This window comes from Melospiza melodia, unplaced genomic scaffold, assembly GCF_035770615.1.
Source record: "Melospiza melodia melodia isolate bMelMel2 unplaced genomic scaffold, bMelMel2.pri scaffold_266, whole genome shotgun sequence".
NCBI lineage: Eukaryota > Metazoa > Chordata > Aves > Passeriformes > Passerellidae > Melospiza > Melospiza melodia.
The window spans coordinates 71,391-87,953 of NW_026948588.1; the positions used below are offsets into that span (position 1 = coordinate 71,391).

The 16,563-nt window shown below is 58.2% G+C and overlaps 2 protein-coding genes across 2 annotated transcripts in view; one reads left to right on the forward strand and one right to left on the reverse strand.

The window, feature by feature from the left end:
- ADCK5 (aarF domain containing kinase 5) overlaps positions 1 to 1,930 on the reverse strand; it is a 28,864-nt gene extending 26,934 nt beyond the window's left edge. Inside the window, 2 exon segments of the mRNA XM_063182513.1 lie at positions 339 to 381; positions 1,514 to 1,930. Of these exon segments, the coding sequence (XP_063038583.1) occupies positions 339 to 381; positions 1,514 to 1,930 (460 nt within the window).
- A 562-nt stretch (positions 1,931 to 2,492) lies between these two features.
- FBXL6 (F-box and leucine rich repeat protein 6) lies at positions 2,493 to 15,547 on the forward strand. The gene is made up of 7 exons (XM_063182514.1): positions 2,493 to 2,511; positions 3,392 to 3,649; positions 4,656 to 4,905; positions 7,691 to 7,754; positions 8,262 to 8,315; positions 11,370 to 11,471; positions 15,024 to 15,547. Exons 1-7 carry the CDS (start codon positions 2,499 to 2,501, stop codon positions 15,366 to 15,368), a joined length of 1,086 nt encoding a protein of 361 aa, XP_063038584.1. The 5' UTR covers positions 2,493 to 2,498; the 3' UTR covers positions 15,369 to 15,547.
- Positions 15,548 to 16,563: the final 1,016 nt, after the last annotated feature.

A 16,563-nucleotide genomic window follows, 5' to 3' on the forward strand; every position in this document is an offset into this window, starting at 1 on the left:
TCCCCCATGATTTGGGTCTGGGGTCTCTCTGTGTTTCCCCCTCCCCCCCCATGATTTGGGTCTGGGGTCCCTCCTGTGTTTCCCCTCCCCCCCCATGATTTGGGTCTGGGGTCTCTGTGTTTCCCGTCCCCCTCACGTCCCCATTATTTGGGTCTGGGGTCTCTGTGTTTCCCCTCTCCCCCATGATTTGGGTCTGGGGTCTCTGTGTTTCTCCCCCCCCCATGATTTGGGTCTGGGGTCTCCCCTCCCCCCCCATGATTTGGGTCTGGGGTCCCTGTGCCGCCCCTCCCCCCATGATTTGGGTCTGGGGTCTCTGTGTTTCCCCTCCCCCCCCTCACCTGTCTCCGGGCGCTCCCCGGGGGGGAGGGGCAGCAGCCGCACCTGGGGGGGGGAGGGGCGGGGTCAGGGGGGGACCCCAAAAACACCGGGGGGGGGGGGGGGAGGGGACATTGGGGGGGGCACGGGGGGGTCCCAGGTGACACTGGGGGGGACATTGGGGGTCCCATGCGGGGGGGGTCCCAGGTGACATTGGGGGGGTCCATGAGGGGTCCCGGGGGTTTCGGTGACATTGGGGGGACATTGGGGGGGGTTCAGGTGACACTGGGGGGACACTGGGTGGGTCATGAAGGGTCCCGGGGGGGGGGGGTCCCAGGTGACATTGGGGGGTCCTGGGTGACACTGGGGGACATTGGGGGGTCCCAGGTGACATTGGGGGGGTTTGGGGGGGTCCTGGGGGACACTGGGGGGACATTGGGGGGTCCCAGGTGACATTGGGGGGGTTTTGGGGGTCCCAAGTGACACTGCGGTTGCCAGGTGACATTTGGGGGACATTTGGGGTCCAGGTGACTTTGGGGGTCCCAGGGGACATTGGGGGACACTGGGGGGTCCATGAGGGATCCCGGGGGGGGGTCCCAGGTGACATTGGGGGGGTTTTGGGGGGGTCCTGGGGGACACTGGGGGGACATTGGGGGGTCTCAGGTGACTTGGGGGGTCCCAGGTGACACTGAGGGGACACTGGGTGGGTCCATGAAGGGTCCCGGGGGGTCCCAGGTGACACTGGGGGGTCCTGGGGGGGGTCCCAGGTGACATTTGGGGGGGGTTTTGGGGGTCCCAGGTGACACTGGGGGGTCCCAGGGGACATTGGGGGGACATTGGGGGGTCCCAGGTGACATTGGGGGGTCTCAGGTGACACTGAGGGGGTCCTGGGGGGGGTCCATGAAGGGTCCTGGGGGGTCCCAGGTGACATTGGGGGGGGTTCAGGTGACACTGGGGGGACATTGGGGGGGTCCCTGGAGGGGGGGTCCAGGTGACATTGAGGGGTCCTGGGGGGGGTCAAAGGTGACATTTGGGGTCCCAGGTGACAGTGGGGGGACATTGGGGGGGGGTTCAGGTGACACTGGGGGGTCCTGGGTGAGTCCATGAGGGGGTCCCGGGGCGGTTTCGGTGACATTGAGGGGTCCCATGGGGGGTTCCCAGGTGACATTGGGGGGTCCCGGAGTGGGCGGGTCCACACGGGTTCCGGGGGGGGGTCCCGGTGACAATGGGGGGGTCCCGGAGTGGGCGGGTCCACGCGGGTTCCCGGGGGGGGGTCCCGGTGACAATGGGGGGGTCCCGGAGCGGGCGGGTCCACGCGGGGTTCCCGGGGGGGTCCCGTGACAATGGGGGGTCCCGGAGCGGGCGGGTCCATGTGAGGTTCCCGGGGGGGGGTCCTGGTGACATTGGGGGGGTCCCGGAGTGGGCGGGTCCACACGGGGTTCCCCGGGGGGGTCCCGGTGACAATGGGGGGGGTCCCGGTGTGGGCGCGTCCACGCGGGGATCCCGGGGGGGGGGGGTCAGTGACATTGGGGGGGTCCCGGGTGTGGGCGGGTCCACGCGGGGTTCCCGGGGGGGTCCCGGTGACATTGGGGGGTCCCGGAGCGGGCGCGTCCATGTGAGGTTCCCGGGGGGGGGTCCCGGTGACATTGGGGGGGTCCCGGAGTGGGCGGGTCCACGCGGGGTTCCGGGGGGTCCGGCGGAAGTTGCAGGAAGTTCCGGGGGGGTTTCCCACGGTGGGGGGAGGGGTGACCCCGGCCCGGGGGGAGGGGGGGGGGGGGGTGACCCCAAGGTGGGGGAGGGGTCGGTCCCAAGGAGGGGGGAGGGGGTCCCCAATTTTGGGGGTGGGGGGGGGGTCCCGGTTCCGCCCCACCCCCCCCCCTCACCGCCCTCCGCAGCCCCATCGCCGCCGCCGCCGCCGCCGGCGCCCGGCCCCGCCCCCCGCGCCGCCCCATTGGCCGAGCCCGCCGCCGGCCCCGCCCCCCGCGCCGCCCCATTGGCCCAACCGCACCCCGAGGCCCGCCCGCCGCGCGCCGCCCGCGCGCTGATTGGCCGGAACGAACCGCGAGCGGGAATGGGCAGAGGGGGGCGTGGCCGAGCGGCGGATGGGGCGGGGCCTCGCTGTGGGGAGCCGGGGACAGCTCGGGACGGCCCCGCCCCCCGTTTAGCCACGCCCCCTTTCCAAGATGGCGGCGGTCGGTGAGAACGGGACGGGGGCCCCGGGACTCTGCCCCTCCCCCACCCCCCCCGAGCGAGGCCACGCCCCCGGAATGGGCGGGGGGAGGGGCGGGGAGGGGGAGGGGCGGGGGGAGGGGCGGGGTTCCCCTCCCCCACCCTCGGGGTCACCCCGGGCCCCGCCCCCAGCGCGGCGGACGGGAGGGGGCGGGCGGGAAAGGGGGCGGGGCTGAGCGGTGGGAGGAGCTAAAGGGGGGAGGGGGGGTGGGAGGGACGCGCAAATTCTGCCCCGCCCCCCCCCCCGCTCACCTGGACCCTCCCAAAAAAGCCCCGAGCCCGCAGCAGCCCCGCCCCCACCCCGAGAGAGCCCCGCCCCCTCACCTGCCCCGCCCCCACCCCGAAATCGATCCGTGCTCCACCCCCACCCCTCACCTGTCCCTCACCTGTCCCTCACCTGTCCCTCACCTGTCTTACCTCTCCCATTGTCTCTCACCTGTTCCTCACCTGTGTCACCTGTCCCAGTGTCCCTCACCTGTCACTCACCTGTCCCACACGTGTCTCACCTGTCCCACCTGCCCCAATGTTCCTCCCGTGTCTCACCTGTCCCTCACCTGTCTGTCACCTGTCCCCAATGTCCTCACCTGTCCCTCACCTGTGCCACCTGTCTCATCTCTCACCTGTCCCTAATGTCCCTCACCTGTCTCTCCCCTGTCTCTCCTGTCTCTCCTGTCTCTCCCCTGTCTCACCTGTTTCACCTGTCTCTCCCCTGTTTCACCTGTCTCTCCCCTGTCTCTCCCCTGTCTCACCTGTCTCTCACCTGTCTCTCACCTGTCTCTCCTGTCTCTCACCTGTCTCACCTGTCCCTCCCTGTCTCTCCCCTGTCTCACCTGTCCCCTCCCCCCAGCGCATCCACGGGGTCCCCCCAGCCCCCCCCGCAGGGCCAGTGCGGCCCCAGGTGAGGGCGAGGACGAAGATGAAGATGAAGGCTCAGGTGAAGATGAAGGCTCAGGTGAAGGCTCAGGTGAAGGCTCAGGTTCAGCCCCAGGTGAGGCCCCAGGTGAGCAGGGGGGCGGGGGCCTCACCTGCCCGCGCTGCCCCCCCGAGATCGTCCTGAGGATCTTCATGGCGGCCGTGGGAGGGCGAGGGGCGGTGCCCTTCCTGTGCAGGTGAGGGCACACCTGGGACACACACCTGGGATATACACCTGGGCACACCTGGGCATACCTGGGGATAGTGGGGCACCTGGGACACACCTGGGACACACCTGGGGGCACCTAGGCAAACGTGGGGATACCTGGACATATCTGGGGACACCTGGGCACACCTGGACTCACCTGGGGACACCTGGGATACATCTGGGGGAGAGTGGGGGCACCTGGGACACACCTGGGACACACCTGGGCACACCTGGGGACACCTGGGGATATCCACAGACACACCTGGGCACACCTGGGACACACCTGGGCACACCTGGGATACCCCTGGGAGCTCCTGGGGGTGTGTCTGTCACACTGGGCACACCTGGGGGCATCTGGGGGGGTGTAACTGTCACACCTGGGACACATGAGACACACCTGGGCACACCTGGCCTCACCTGGGCATACGTGGGGGCACCTGAGATACACCTGGGCACACCTGGGCACACCTGGGATACACCTTGGGGCACCTGGGGGCTCCTGGGAACACAACTGGGGGTACCTGGGGACAGCTGGGGGCATCTGGGATAGACCTGGGCACACCTGGGGAGACCTGGGGGCACCTGGGCACACCTGGGGGCACCTGAGATACACCTGGGATACACCTTGGGGCACCTGGGCACACCTGGGATACACCTGGGGCACGTGGGCACACCTAGGGATATCCACAGACACACCTGAGCGCACCTGGGGGTACCTGAGGACACCTGGGATACACTTGGGCACACCCTGGCACACCTGGGCTATACCTGGGCACAGCTGGGCACACCTGGGTACACCTGGGGGGGAGCTGGGAGTACCTGGGCACACCTGGGATATCCACAGACACACCTGGGCACAGCTGGGGGAATCTGGGGAAACCTGGGCCCACCTGAGACACACCTGGGCACACCTGGATAGACCTGAGACACACCTGGGCACACCTGGGGGGTACCTGGGCACACCTGGGGGTGCCTGGGCACACCTGGGCAGGTCACGGTCCCTCCCGTGTCTCTCACCTGTCCCACCTGTCTCACCTGTGCAGGGTTTCCCGCGTTTGCCGCCTCTGGCGTGACCTGGCCGCCGACCCCCGGCTGTGGCTGCGGGTGCACCTGGGGGGGCCTCACCTGGGGAGGACTCACCTGGGGGGGCCTCACCTGGGGGGGCCTCACCTGGGCGGCCCCGCCCGGCGCCGCCCCCCCGAGCAGGTGCTGAGCCCCCTGCTGCGATTGGCCGAGAGCAGGTGAGGGCTGGCCACGCCCACTCAGGTGTGAGGGGACCCGGAGAGGTCACCTGTGTTTACCTGTGTCAGTTCTGTGTCACCTGTGTGCCACCTGTGTCACACCTCTGTCACCTGTGCTCACCTGTGTGCCACCTGTGTCACCTGTGTCATACCTGTCTCACCTGTGTCATCTGTGTCACCTGTGTCACCTGTGCTCACCTGTGTCACCTGTCTCACCTGTGTGCCACCTGGGCTCACCTGTGCTCACCTGTCACACCTATGTGTCACCTGTCACACCTGTGTTATCTGTGCTTATGTGTGTCACCTATGTCACTTGTCTCACCTGTGTCACCTGTGCTTACCTGTGTCACCTGTGTCACCTGTGTCACCTGTGTGTCACCTGCCTCACCTGTGTTATCTGTGCTTATGTGTGTCACCTGTGTGCCACCTGCGCTCACCTGTGTCGCACCTCTGTCACCTGTGCTCACCTGTGTGCCACCTGCATCACCTGTGTCATACCTGTCTCACCTGTCACATGTGTCACCTGTGTCACCTGTGCTCACCTGTCCTTACCTGTCCCTCAGTCGTGTTTCCTGTCCCCACCTCTCACCTGTCCCCAGTGTCCCTCACCTGCCTTCACAGGTCTCACCTGTGCACACCTCTTACCTGTGTCACCTGTGTCACCTGTCCTCACGTATCCCTCAATTGTCACCTGTCCACCTGTGCTCCTGTCTCCGTCTCACCTGTCCCTCACCTGTCCCACCTGTGTTTCACCTGTGTCTCACCTGTCCCCAATGTCGCTCACCTGTCCCACCTGTCCCACCTGTCCCACCTGTCCCACCTGTTCCTGCACTCACCTGGTGCTCAACTCTGTCACTGCTTTCACCTGTCCCTCACCTGTCCCTCACCTGTTGGTATCTTTTTCACCTGTCTCACCTGCACTCCCTGTCTCACCTGTCCCACCTGTCCCCAGTGTCCTCACCTGTCCCACCCATGTCTCACCTGTCTCACGTTTCGCCTGTCTCTCACCTTTACTCACCTGCCTTCACCTGTGTTCCCTCTGTCACCTGTCCTTACCTGTCCCACTCACTGTATCTGTCTGACCTGTGTCACCTGTGCGTGCGCTCACCTGTCCTCACCTGTGTCACCTGTGTGTGCGCTCACCTGTCCTCACCTGTCTGATCTGTGTCACCTGTGCGTGTGCTCACCTGTCCCTCACCTGTCTGACCTGTGTCACCTGCACTCACCTGTCTGATCTGTGTCACCTGTGTCACCTGTCTCACCTGTGTCACCTGTGCGTGCACTCACCTGTTCTCACCTGTGTCACCTGTGTCACCTGTGTGTGCACTCACCTGTCCTCACCTGTCTGACCTGTGTCACCTGTGCGTGTGCTCACCTGTCTCACCTGTCTCACCTGTGCGTGGGCTCACCTGTCCTCACCTGTCTGACCTGTGTCACCTGTGCGTGTGCTCACCTGTGCTCACCTGTCCTCACCTGTCTGACCTGTGTCACCTGTGCGTGTGCTCACCTGTCCTCACCTGTCTCACCTGTGCGTGCGCTCACCTGTCCTCACCTGTCTGACCTGTGTCACCTGTGCGTGTGCTCACCTGTGCTCACCTGTCCTCACCTGTCCTACCTGTGTCACCTGTGTTTGCTCACCTGTCCTCATCTGTCTGGTCTGTGTCACCTGTGCGTGCACTCACCTGTCCTCACTTGTCTCACCTGTGTCACCTGTGCGTGTGCTCACCTGTCCTCACCTGTCTCACCTGTGTCACCTGCACTCACCTGTCTGATCTGTGTCACCTGTGTCACCTGTCTCACTGTGTCACCTGTGCGTGCACTCACCTGTCCTCACCTGTCTGATCTGTGTCACCTGTGCGTGGGCTCACCTGTCCTCACCTGTGTCACCTGTGTCACTTGTGTGTGCGCTCACCTGTCCTCACCTGTCCTACCTGTGTCACCTGTGTTTGCTCACCTGTCCTCACCTGTCTGATCTGTGTCACCTGTGCGTGTGCTCACCTGTCCTCACCTGTCCTACCTGTGTCACCTGTGTGTGTGCTCACCTGTCCTCACCTGTCTCACCTGTGTCACCTGCACTCACCTGTCTGATTTGTGTCACCTGTCCTCACCTGTGTGACCTGTGTCACCTGTGTGTGTGCTCACCTGTCCTCGCCTGTCTGATCTGTGTCACCTGTGTGTGCGCTCACCTGTCCTCACCTGTGTCACCTGTGTCATGTGTCCTCACCTGTCTCACCTGTCTCACCTGTCCGTGCATTCACCTGTGTGTTCTGTCCCTCACCTGTCCCACCTGTCTGTGCCCTCACCTGTCCTCACCTACCCTTCCCTGCTTTCACCTGTCTCTGTCCTCACCTGTCTCACCTGTTCCTCACCTCTCTCGCCTCTCCTTACCTGTCCTTACCTGTCTTCACCTGTCCCACCTGTCTCACCATCTCACCTGTGCCACCTGTCCCTCACCTGTCCCACCTGTCCCTGTGCTCACCTGTCTCTCACCTGCACTCACCTGTCTTCATCTGTCTCACCAGTCTCACCTGTGTCACCTGTCCTTCACCTGCCCTTACCTGTGCCCCCTGTCTCACCTATTTCTCCTGTCCCTCACCTGTCCCTCACCTGTCCCACCTGTCTCTCACCTGTCTCACCTGTCCCTCACCTGTCCCACCTGTCCCACCTGTCCCTCACCTGTCCCTCACCTGTCTCACCTGTCCCTCACCTGTCTCACCTGTCTGTTACCTGTCCCTGTCCCACACCTGTCTCTCACCTGTCTCTCACCTGTCCCTCCCCTGTTCAGGTTCTCGCTGCTGCAGGAGTTCGTGCTCACTGATTGGAGCAACCACGTGGGAACCGTGCTGCAGGTGAGGGCACACCTGGGCACACCTGGGGGGAGGAACACACCTGGACACACCTGGGGTGATGTCACACCTGGGGACACACCTGGGGACACACTTGGGACACTGGGACACACCTGGGGACACACCTGGGACACACCTGGGGCAGAAACACACCTGGGACACACCTGGGGACACTGCGACACACCTGGGTGAGGTCACACCTGGGGACCCGGTCACACTTGGGACACACCTGGGGACACACCTGGGCACACCTGGGGGGAGGAACACACCTGGGACACACCTGGGCACACTGGACACACCTGGGTGACACCTGGGACACACCTGGGGACACACCTGGGTGAGGTCACGCCTGGGACACACTTGGGGGAAGAACACACCTGGGCACACCTGGGACACTGGGTCACACTTGGGACACACCTGGGACACACCTGGGACACACCTGGGACACACCTGGCTGAGGTCCCACCTGGCTCAGGTGTCACACCTGGAGCTCTCCCCCCGTTCCCCCAGGCCCTGAGCAAGTTCTGCCCCCACCTGCGGCACCTGGAGCTGCGGCGCTGCCAGGTGACACCTGAGGGACACCTGGGGGGGCCCGGGGACACCTGGGCAGGGTTTGGGGACACCTGGGGGGGGCCTGGTGACACCTGAGGGGACACCTGGGCAGGTTTTGTTACCTGGGGGTCCCTGGGGACACCTGGACGGGTTTTGGTGACACCTGGAGGGATCCCTGGGGACACCTGAGGGGACACCTGGTGACACCTGGGGGGGGTTCTGGTGACACCTGGGCAGGTTTTGGTGACACCTGAGGGGATCCTGGGGACACCTGGGCAGGGTTTGGGTGACACCTGGGGGGATCCTGGGGACACCTGGGTTGGTCCCGGGAACACCTGGGCAGGTTTGGTGGCACCTGGGGGGATCCTGATGACACCTGGGCAGGTTTTGGTGACACCTGAGGGGACACCTGGTGACACCTGGGGCGGTTCTGGTGACACCTGGGCAGGTTTGGTGGCACCTGGGGGGATCTGGGGACACCTGGGCAGGGTTTGGTGACACCTGGTCAGGTTTTGTTACCTGGGGGGATCCCTGGGGACACCTGAGGGGACACCTGGTGACACCTGGGACATTTTGGGGACACTCGAGGGCACCTGGTGGGCGTCCCGGTCACACCTGGGGCTGTTTGGGGACACCTGGGGGACACCTGGAGACATTTGGGGACACCTGAGCAGGTCAGGGGACACCTGAAGACATTTTGGAGGCACCTGGGGGGCTCCGGGTGGCACCTGTCGGGTTTTGGGGACACCTGGAGGGTCCCGGTGACACCTGGGCAGGTTTGGGGACACCTGGGCAGGTTTGGTGACACCTGTGGGGTTTGGTGACACCTGTCGGGGTTTTGGTGACAATTGGGGTTTTTGGTGACACCTGTCGGGGTTTTTGGTGACACCTGGGCAGGTTTGGTGACACCTGTCGGGTTTGGGTGATACCTGTCGGGGTTTTTGGTGACACCTGTCGGGTTTGGGTGACACCTGTCGGGGTTTGGGGACACCTGTTGTGTTTGGTGACGCCTGTCGGGGTTTTGGTGACAATTGGGGGTTTTTGGTGACACCTGGGCAGGTTTGGGGACACCTGGGGGACGCCTGGAGGATTTTGGGGACACCTGGGGACACCTGGGCAGGTTTGGTGACACCTGTGGGGTTTGGTGACACCTGTGGGGTTGGTGACACCTGTCGGGGTTTTTGGTGACACCTGTCGGGTTTGGGTGACACCTGGGCAGGTTTGGTGACACCTGTCGGGGTTTGGGTGACACCTGTCGGGTTTGGTGACACCTGGGCAGGTTTGGTGACACCTGTCGGGTTTGGTGACACCTGTCGGGGTTTTTGGTGACACCTGTGGGGTTTGGTGACACCTGTGGGGTTTGGTGACACCTGTCGGGGTTTTTGGTGACACCTGTCGGGTTTGGGTGACACCTGTCGGGTTTGGGTGACACTGTCGGGTTTGGGTGACACCTGTCGGGTTTGGTGACACCTGGGCAGTTTGGTGACACCTGTCAGGGTTTTTGGGGACACCTGGGCAGGTTTGGTGACACCTGGGGGTTTGGTGACACCTGTCGGGGTTTTGGTGACACCTGTCGGGGTTTGGGTGACACCTGTCGGGGTTTGGTGACACCTGTCGGGGTTTTGGTGACACCTGTGGGGTTTGGGTGACACCTGTCGGGTTTGGTGACACCTGTCGGGTTTTTGGTGACACCTGTCGGGTTTGGTGACACTGGGCAGGTTTGGGGACACCTGTCGGGTTTGGGTGACACCTGTCGGGGTTTTTGGTGACAATTGTGGGGTTTTGGTGACACCTGGGCAGGTTTGTTGACACCTGGGGGGTTTTGGTGACACCTGTCGGGGTTTTTGGTGACACCTGTGGGGTTTGGTGACACCTGGGCAGGTTTGGTGACACCTGTCGGGTTGGGTGACACCTGTCGGGGTTTTTGGTGACACCTGTCGGGGTTTTGGTGACACCTGTCGGGGTTTGGTGACACCTGGGCAGGTTTGGTGACACCTGTCGGGTTTTTGTGACACCTGGGCAGGTTTGGTGACACCTGGGGGGTTTGGTGACACCTGGGGGGTTTTGGTGACACCTGTCGGGTTTTTGGTGACAATTGGGGGTTTTGGTGACACCTGTCGGGGTTTTGGTGACACCTGTCGGGTTTTTGGTGACACCTGTCGGGTTTGGTGACACCTGTCGGGTTTGGTGACACCTGGACAGGTTTGGTGACACCTGTCGGGGTTTTTGGTGACACCTGTGGGGTTTGGGTGACACCTGGGCAGGTTTGGTGACACCTGTCGGGGTTTTTGGTGACACCTGGGCAGGTTTGGTGACACCTGTGGGGTTTGGTGACACCTGTCGGGGTTTTTGGTGACACCTGTCGGGTTTTGGTGACACCTGGGCAGGTTTGGTGACACCTGTGGGGTTTGGGTGACACCTGTCGGGTTTGGTGACACCTGTCGGGGTTTTTGGTGACACCTGTGGGGTTTGGGGACACCTGGGGGGTTTTGGTGACAATTGGGGATTTTTGGTGACACCTGTCGGGGTTTTGGTGACACCTGTCGGGTTTGGTGACACCTGGGCAGGTTTGGTGACACCTGTCAGGGTTTTTGGTGACACCTGGGCAGGTTTGGTGACACCTGTCGGGTTTGGGTGACACCTGTGGGGTTTGGGTGACACCTGTCGGGTTTGGTGACACCTGTCGGGGTTTTGGTGACAATTGGGGGTTTTTGGTGACACCTGTCGGGTTTGGTGACACCTGGGCAGGTTTGGTGACACCTGTCGGGTTTGGTGACACCTGTCGGGGTTTGGTGACACCTGTCGGGGTTTGGGTGACACCTGTCGGGTTTGGTGACACCTGTCGGGTTTTGGGTGACACCTGTCAGGTTTGGTGACACCTGTCGGGGTTTGGGTGACACCTGTCGGGTTTGGTGACACCTGTCGGGGTTTTTGGTGACACCTGTCGGGTTTGGTGACACCTGGGCAGGTTTGGTGACACCTGTGGGGTTTGGGTGACACCTGTCGGGTTTGGTGACACCTGTCGGGGTTTTTGGTGACACCTGTCGGGGTTTTTGGGGTCCCCAGGTGGAGCCGTCGGCGCTGGGGGCGTTCCTGGCCGCCCCTCCCCCCCTGCAGCACCTGCACCTCACCTGTCCCCGCCTGCGGCCGGTGCTGCCCGCCCTGGCCGTGAGTGCCCAGAACGCCCCAAAATGTCCCAAAAATGTCCCAAAAAAACCCCTAAAAATTACCCAAAATTACCCAAAAATATCCCAAAACTATCCCCTAAAATAGCCCGAAAACACCCCCCAAAACACCCAAAATATATCGAAAAACCACCCCAAAATATCCCAAAAATATCCCCTAAAATACCCAAAATATCCCCCCCAAAATACCCAAAAATATCCCCCAAAAATACCCCCCAAAATACCCAATAATGTCCAAAAATTGACCCAAAATATCCCCAAAAAAAACCCCAAAATTACCCAAAAATATCCCAAAAACATCCCCTAAAATAACCCAAAACCACCACCCAAAATACCCAAAATATCCTCCCAAAAATACCCCCCAAAATACCCCAAATATCCCAAAACAACACCCCAAACTATCCCAAAATTATCCCCCAAAATATCCCTAAAATGACCCAAAATAGCCCAAAAATGACCCCAAATTAACCCAAAAAGTGCCAAAGTACCTCCCAAAATCCCCCCAAAAATCCCTCAAAATTCCCTTAAATCCCCACCAAAAAACTCCAAATCCCCCAAAATCCCCAAAACCCCCCCAAATCCCCAAAAATCCCCCAAAATCCCCCCAAAAAAAGTCCCCAAAAAATCCCCAAGCGTGCAAAAAAAAGGCAAAAAAATCCCCAAAATCCTGCAATAAAAACCCTAAAATCCCAAAAAGAGTCCCCAAATCCCCCCGAAATCTCCCTAAAATCCCCCCCAAATCCTCCCCAAAAAACCCCAAATCCCCAAAAATTCCCCCCAAAAATCCCACAAACTCCCACAATCCAGAAACATCCCCAAAAAATCCCCAAAAATCCCAAATGCCCCAAAATCCCCCCGAAAAATCCCCCCAGACACCCTAAAAGTTCCCTAAATCCCACCTAAATCCCCCCAAAATAAAAAAAAGCGCAAAAATCCCCCAAAATCTCCCAAATCCCCCTGAAAAATCCCCAAAAAATCCTCCTAAAATCCCTCAAAATCCCCCCAAAATCCCAAAAAATTTCCCCCAAAAATCCCCCAAAAAAATCAAAAAAATCTCTCTAAATCTCCCCCAAAAAACCGAAACTCCCAAAAATCCCCCAAATCCCCCTAAACACCACCAAAATCCCAAAAAAATCTCAAAAAAATCCCCCCCAGATTCCTCCAAAAAATCCCAAATCCCCCAAAAATCCCCTCAAAACTGCTCCAAATCCATCCTAAAATCCCCCCAAAAATTCCTAAAAATCCAAAAATGCCCCTAAAATCCCCCCCAAAAAAATCCCCAAAAAATCCCCCTAAAATCCCGAAAAATCCCCAAAAAATCCCCAAAAATCCCCAAATGCTCCCCAAACCCCCCTAAAATGTTCGAAATCCTGAAAAATCCTCTCCAAAAAACCCCAAATCCCCCCAATCCCCCCAAAACCGCCCCAAATCCACCCAAAAAAATCCCAAAAATTCCCCAAAACTGGCAAAAAAAGAAAAAAAAATTTTAAAAATCCCTAGAAAATCCCCAAAAAACCCAAAATGCCCCAAATGCCCCCAAAATCCCCCAAATGTCCCCAAAATCCCTCCAAATCCCCCACAATCCCACCAAAATTCCCCCAAATCCTCCCAAAAAATCCCAAAAAAGTCCCCCCCAAAAAGCCCAAAAATGCCCAAAAAATCCCCAAAAAATCATTAAAAAATCCTAAAAGAATCCCAAAAAAGCCCCAAAAGAAATCCCAAAAAGATCCTCCTAATTCCCCCCAAAATCCCCCCAAAATCCCAAAAAATCCCCCCAAAATTCCCCCCAAAAAAACCCAAATACGCAAAAAAACCCCAAATCCCCCATTCCCCCAAAACTGCCCCAAATGTCCCCAAAACCCCCAAAAAATCTCTAAAAAATCGCCAAAAAAATCCCAAAAAATCCCCCAAAAATGCCAAAAAATCCCCAAAATCCCCCAAATCCCCCAAAATCCCCCCAAAATACCCCAAAAATCCTCCCTAATTCCCCAAAAATCCTCCCCAAAATCCAAAAATAAACCAAAAAAATTCCCCAAAAATCTCCAAAATCCCCCTAAAATCCCCATAAAATGGAAAAAAATTCTCCAAAAAATCCCCCAAAATCAAAAACATTCCCAAAAAATCCCCCAAATTCCCTCAAATTCCCCAAATCTCAAAAATATCGCAAAAAATGTTTAAAAAATCCAAAAAATAAAAAAATAGCAAAAAAAAATCCCAAAAAGTTCTAAAAAATCTCAAAAAATCGCCAAAAAACATCAAATGCCCCAAATCCCCCTAAAAATCCCAAATCTCCCCAAAATCCCCCAAATCCCCCTCAATCCCACCAAAATTCCCCCAAATGCCCCCCCAAAAAATCCCAAAAAAGTCCCAGAAAAAGGCCAAAAAATGCCAAAAAAATCATTAAGAAATAAAAAAAATCTCAAAAAATCCCTAAAAAATCCGCCCAAAAATCCCAAAAAGATCCTCCTAAATGCCCCCAAAATCCCCCCAAAATCCCAAAAAATCCCCCCAAAATCCCCCCCCAAAAAATCCCCAAATCCCCGAAAAAACCCCAAATCCCCCAATCCACCCAAAACTGCCCCAAATGTCCCCAAAACCCCCAAAAAATCTCTAAAAAATCGCCAAAAAAATCCCAAAAAATCCCCCAAAAATGCCAAAAAATCCCCAAAATCCCCCCAAATTCCCCTAAATCCCCCCAAATCTCCAATTCCCCCCAAAATACCCCAAAAATCCTCCCTAATGCCCCCAAAATCCTCCCCAAAATCCAAAAATAAACCAAAAAAATCTTCAAAATCCCCCTAAAATCCCCATAAAATGGGAAAAAATCCCCAAAAAATCCCCCAAATTCCCTCAAATCCCCCAAATCTCAAAAAAATCGCAAAAAAAATGTTTAAAAAATCCAAAAAAATAAAAAAATCGCAAAAAAAATCCCAAAAAGTTCTAAAAAATCTCAAAAAATCGCCAAAAAAATCAAATGCCCCAAATCCCCCTAAAAATCCCAAATCTCCCCAAAATCCCCCAAATCCCCCTCAATCCCACCAAAATTCCCCCAAATCCCCCCCCCAAAAATCCCGAAAAAGTCCCAGAAAAAGGCCAAAAAATGCCAAAAAAATCATCAAAAAATTAAAAAAAAATCTCAAAAAATCCCTAAAAAATCCCCCCAAAAAATCCCAAAAAGATCCTCCTAAATCCCCCCGAAGTCCCCCCAAAATCCAAAAAAATCCCCCTAAAATTCCCTAAAGAAAACCCCAAATCCCAAAAAAAACACCCCAAATCCCCCAATCCCCCAAAACTGCCCCAAATCCCCTCAAAGCCCCCAAAAAATCTCTAAAAAATCGCCAAAAAAATCCCAAAAAATCCCCCAAAAATGTCAAAAAATCCCCCAAAAAACCCCCCAAAAAATCCCCACAAAAATACCCCAAAAAATCCCCAAACCCCCCAAAATCCCCTGAGCGCCCCAAAACCCCCAAATCCCCCCAAAACCCCCCCTGAACCCCAAAAATTCCCCCCTGAACCCCAAAACTCCCCTGTCCAGGCCGGGCGCTGCCCGGGGCTGCGGCTGCTGGAGCTGGAGCAGAGCCCGGGGGGGCCGGGACCCCCAAATCCACTGCCCGTGGAGCGGCTGCAGGCGGCGCTGCCCCTGCTCCAGGTACCCCAAAATCACCCGGGAACCCCAAAATCACACCCAGGGACCCCAAAAACCCCAAAAACCGCACCCAGGGATCCCCAAAAACCCCAAAATCCACCCCAAAATCACCCCAAAATCCCCCTGGGACCCCCAATCCCTCTGCCCGTGGAGCGGCTGCAGGCGGCGCTGCCCCTGCTCCAGGTACCCCAAAATCCCCAAAAACCGCACCCAGGAACCCCAAAATCATCCTGAGCACCCCAAAAAACCCCAAAATCCACACCCAGGGATCCCAAAAACCGCACCTGGGAACCCCAAAATCCCCCTGGGACCCCCAATCCCGCTGCCCGTGGAGCGGCTGCAGGCGGCGCTGCCCCTGCTCCAGGTACCCCAAAAACCCCAAAATCACCCCAAAATCATCCTGGGAACCCCAAAATTCAACTGGGCACCCCAAAAAAACCCAAAATCCACCCCAAAATCACCCCAAAATCACACCCAGGGACCCCAGAAACCCCAAAATCCACCCCAAAATCACCCCAAAATCCCCCTGGGACCCCCAATCCCGCTGCCCCTGCTCCAGGTACCCCAAAATCACCCGGGAACCCCAAAATTCAACTGGGCACCCCAAAAAACCCCAAAATCCACCCCAAAATCACCCCAAAATCACACCGGGGAACCCCAAAAACTCCAAAATCCACCCCAAAATCATCCTGGGCACCCTAAAATCGCACCCAGGGACCCCAAAATCATCCTGAGCACCCCAAAAAACCCCAAAATCCACACCAAAATCACCCCAGAATCCCCCGAGAACCCCCAATCCCGCTGCCCCTGCTCCAGGTACCCCAAAAACCCCAAAATCACCCCAAAATCATCCTGGGAACCCCAAAATCACACCCAGGGACCCCAAAAACCCAAAAATCATCCTAAAATCCAACCCAAAAACACCCCAAAAACACCAAAAATCCCTAAAAACCACACCCAGAAACCCCGAAAACCCCCAAAATCCACACCCAGGAACCCCAAAAACCCCAAAAAACCGCATCTGGGAACCCCAAAATTCCCCTGGGACCCCCAATCCCGCTGCCCCTGGAGCGGCTGCAGGTGGTGCTGCCCCTGCTCCAGGTACCCCAAAAACCCCAAAATCACCCCAAAATCACACCCGGGGACCCCAAAAACCCCAAAATCCACCCCAAAATCATCCTGGGAACCCCAAAATCACACCCAGGGACCCCAAAAATCCCCAAATCCACCCTAAAATCACCCCAAAATCCCCCTGGGACCCCCAATCCCGCTGCCCCTGGAGCGGCTGCAGGCGGCGCTGCCCCTGCTCCAGGTACCCCAAACACCCCAAAATCACCCCAAAATCATCCTGGGAACCCCAAAATCATCCTGAGCACCCCAAAAACCCCAAAATCACACCCAGGGACCCCAAAATCATACAGAGCACCCC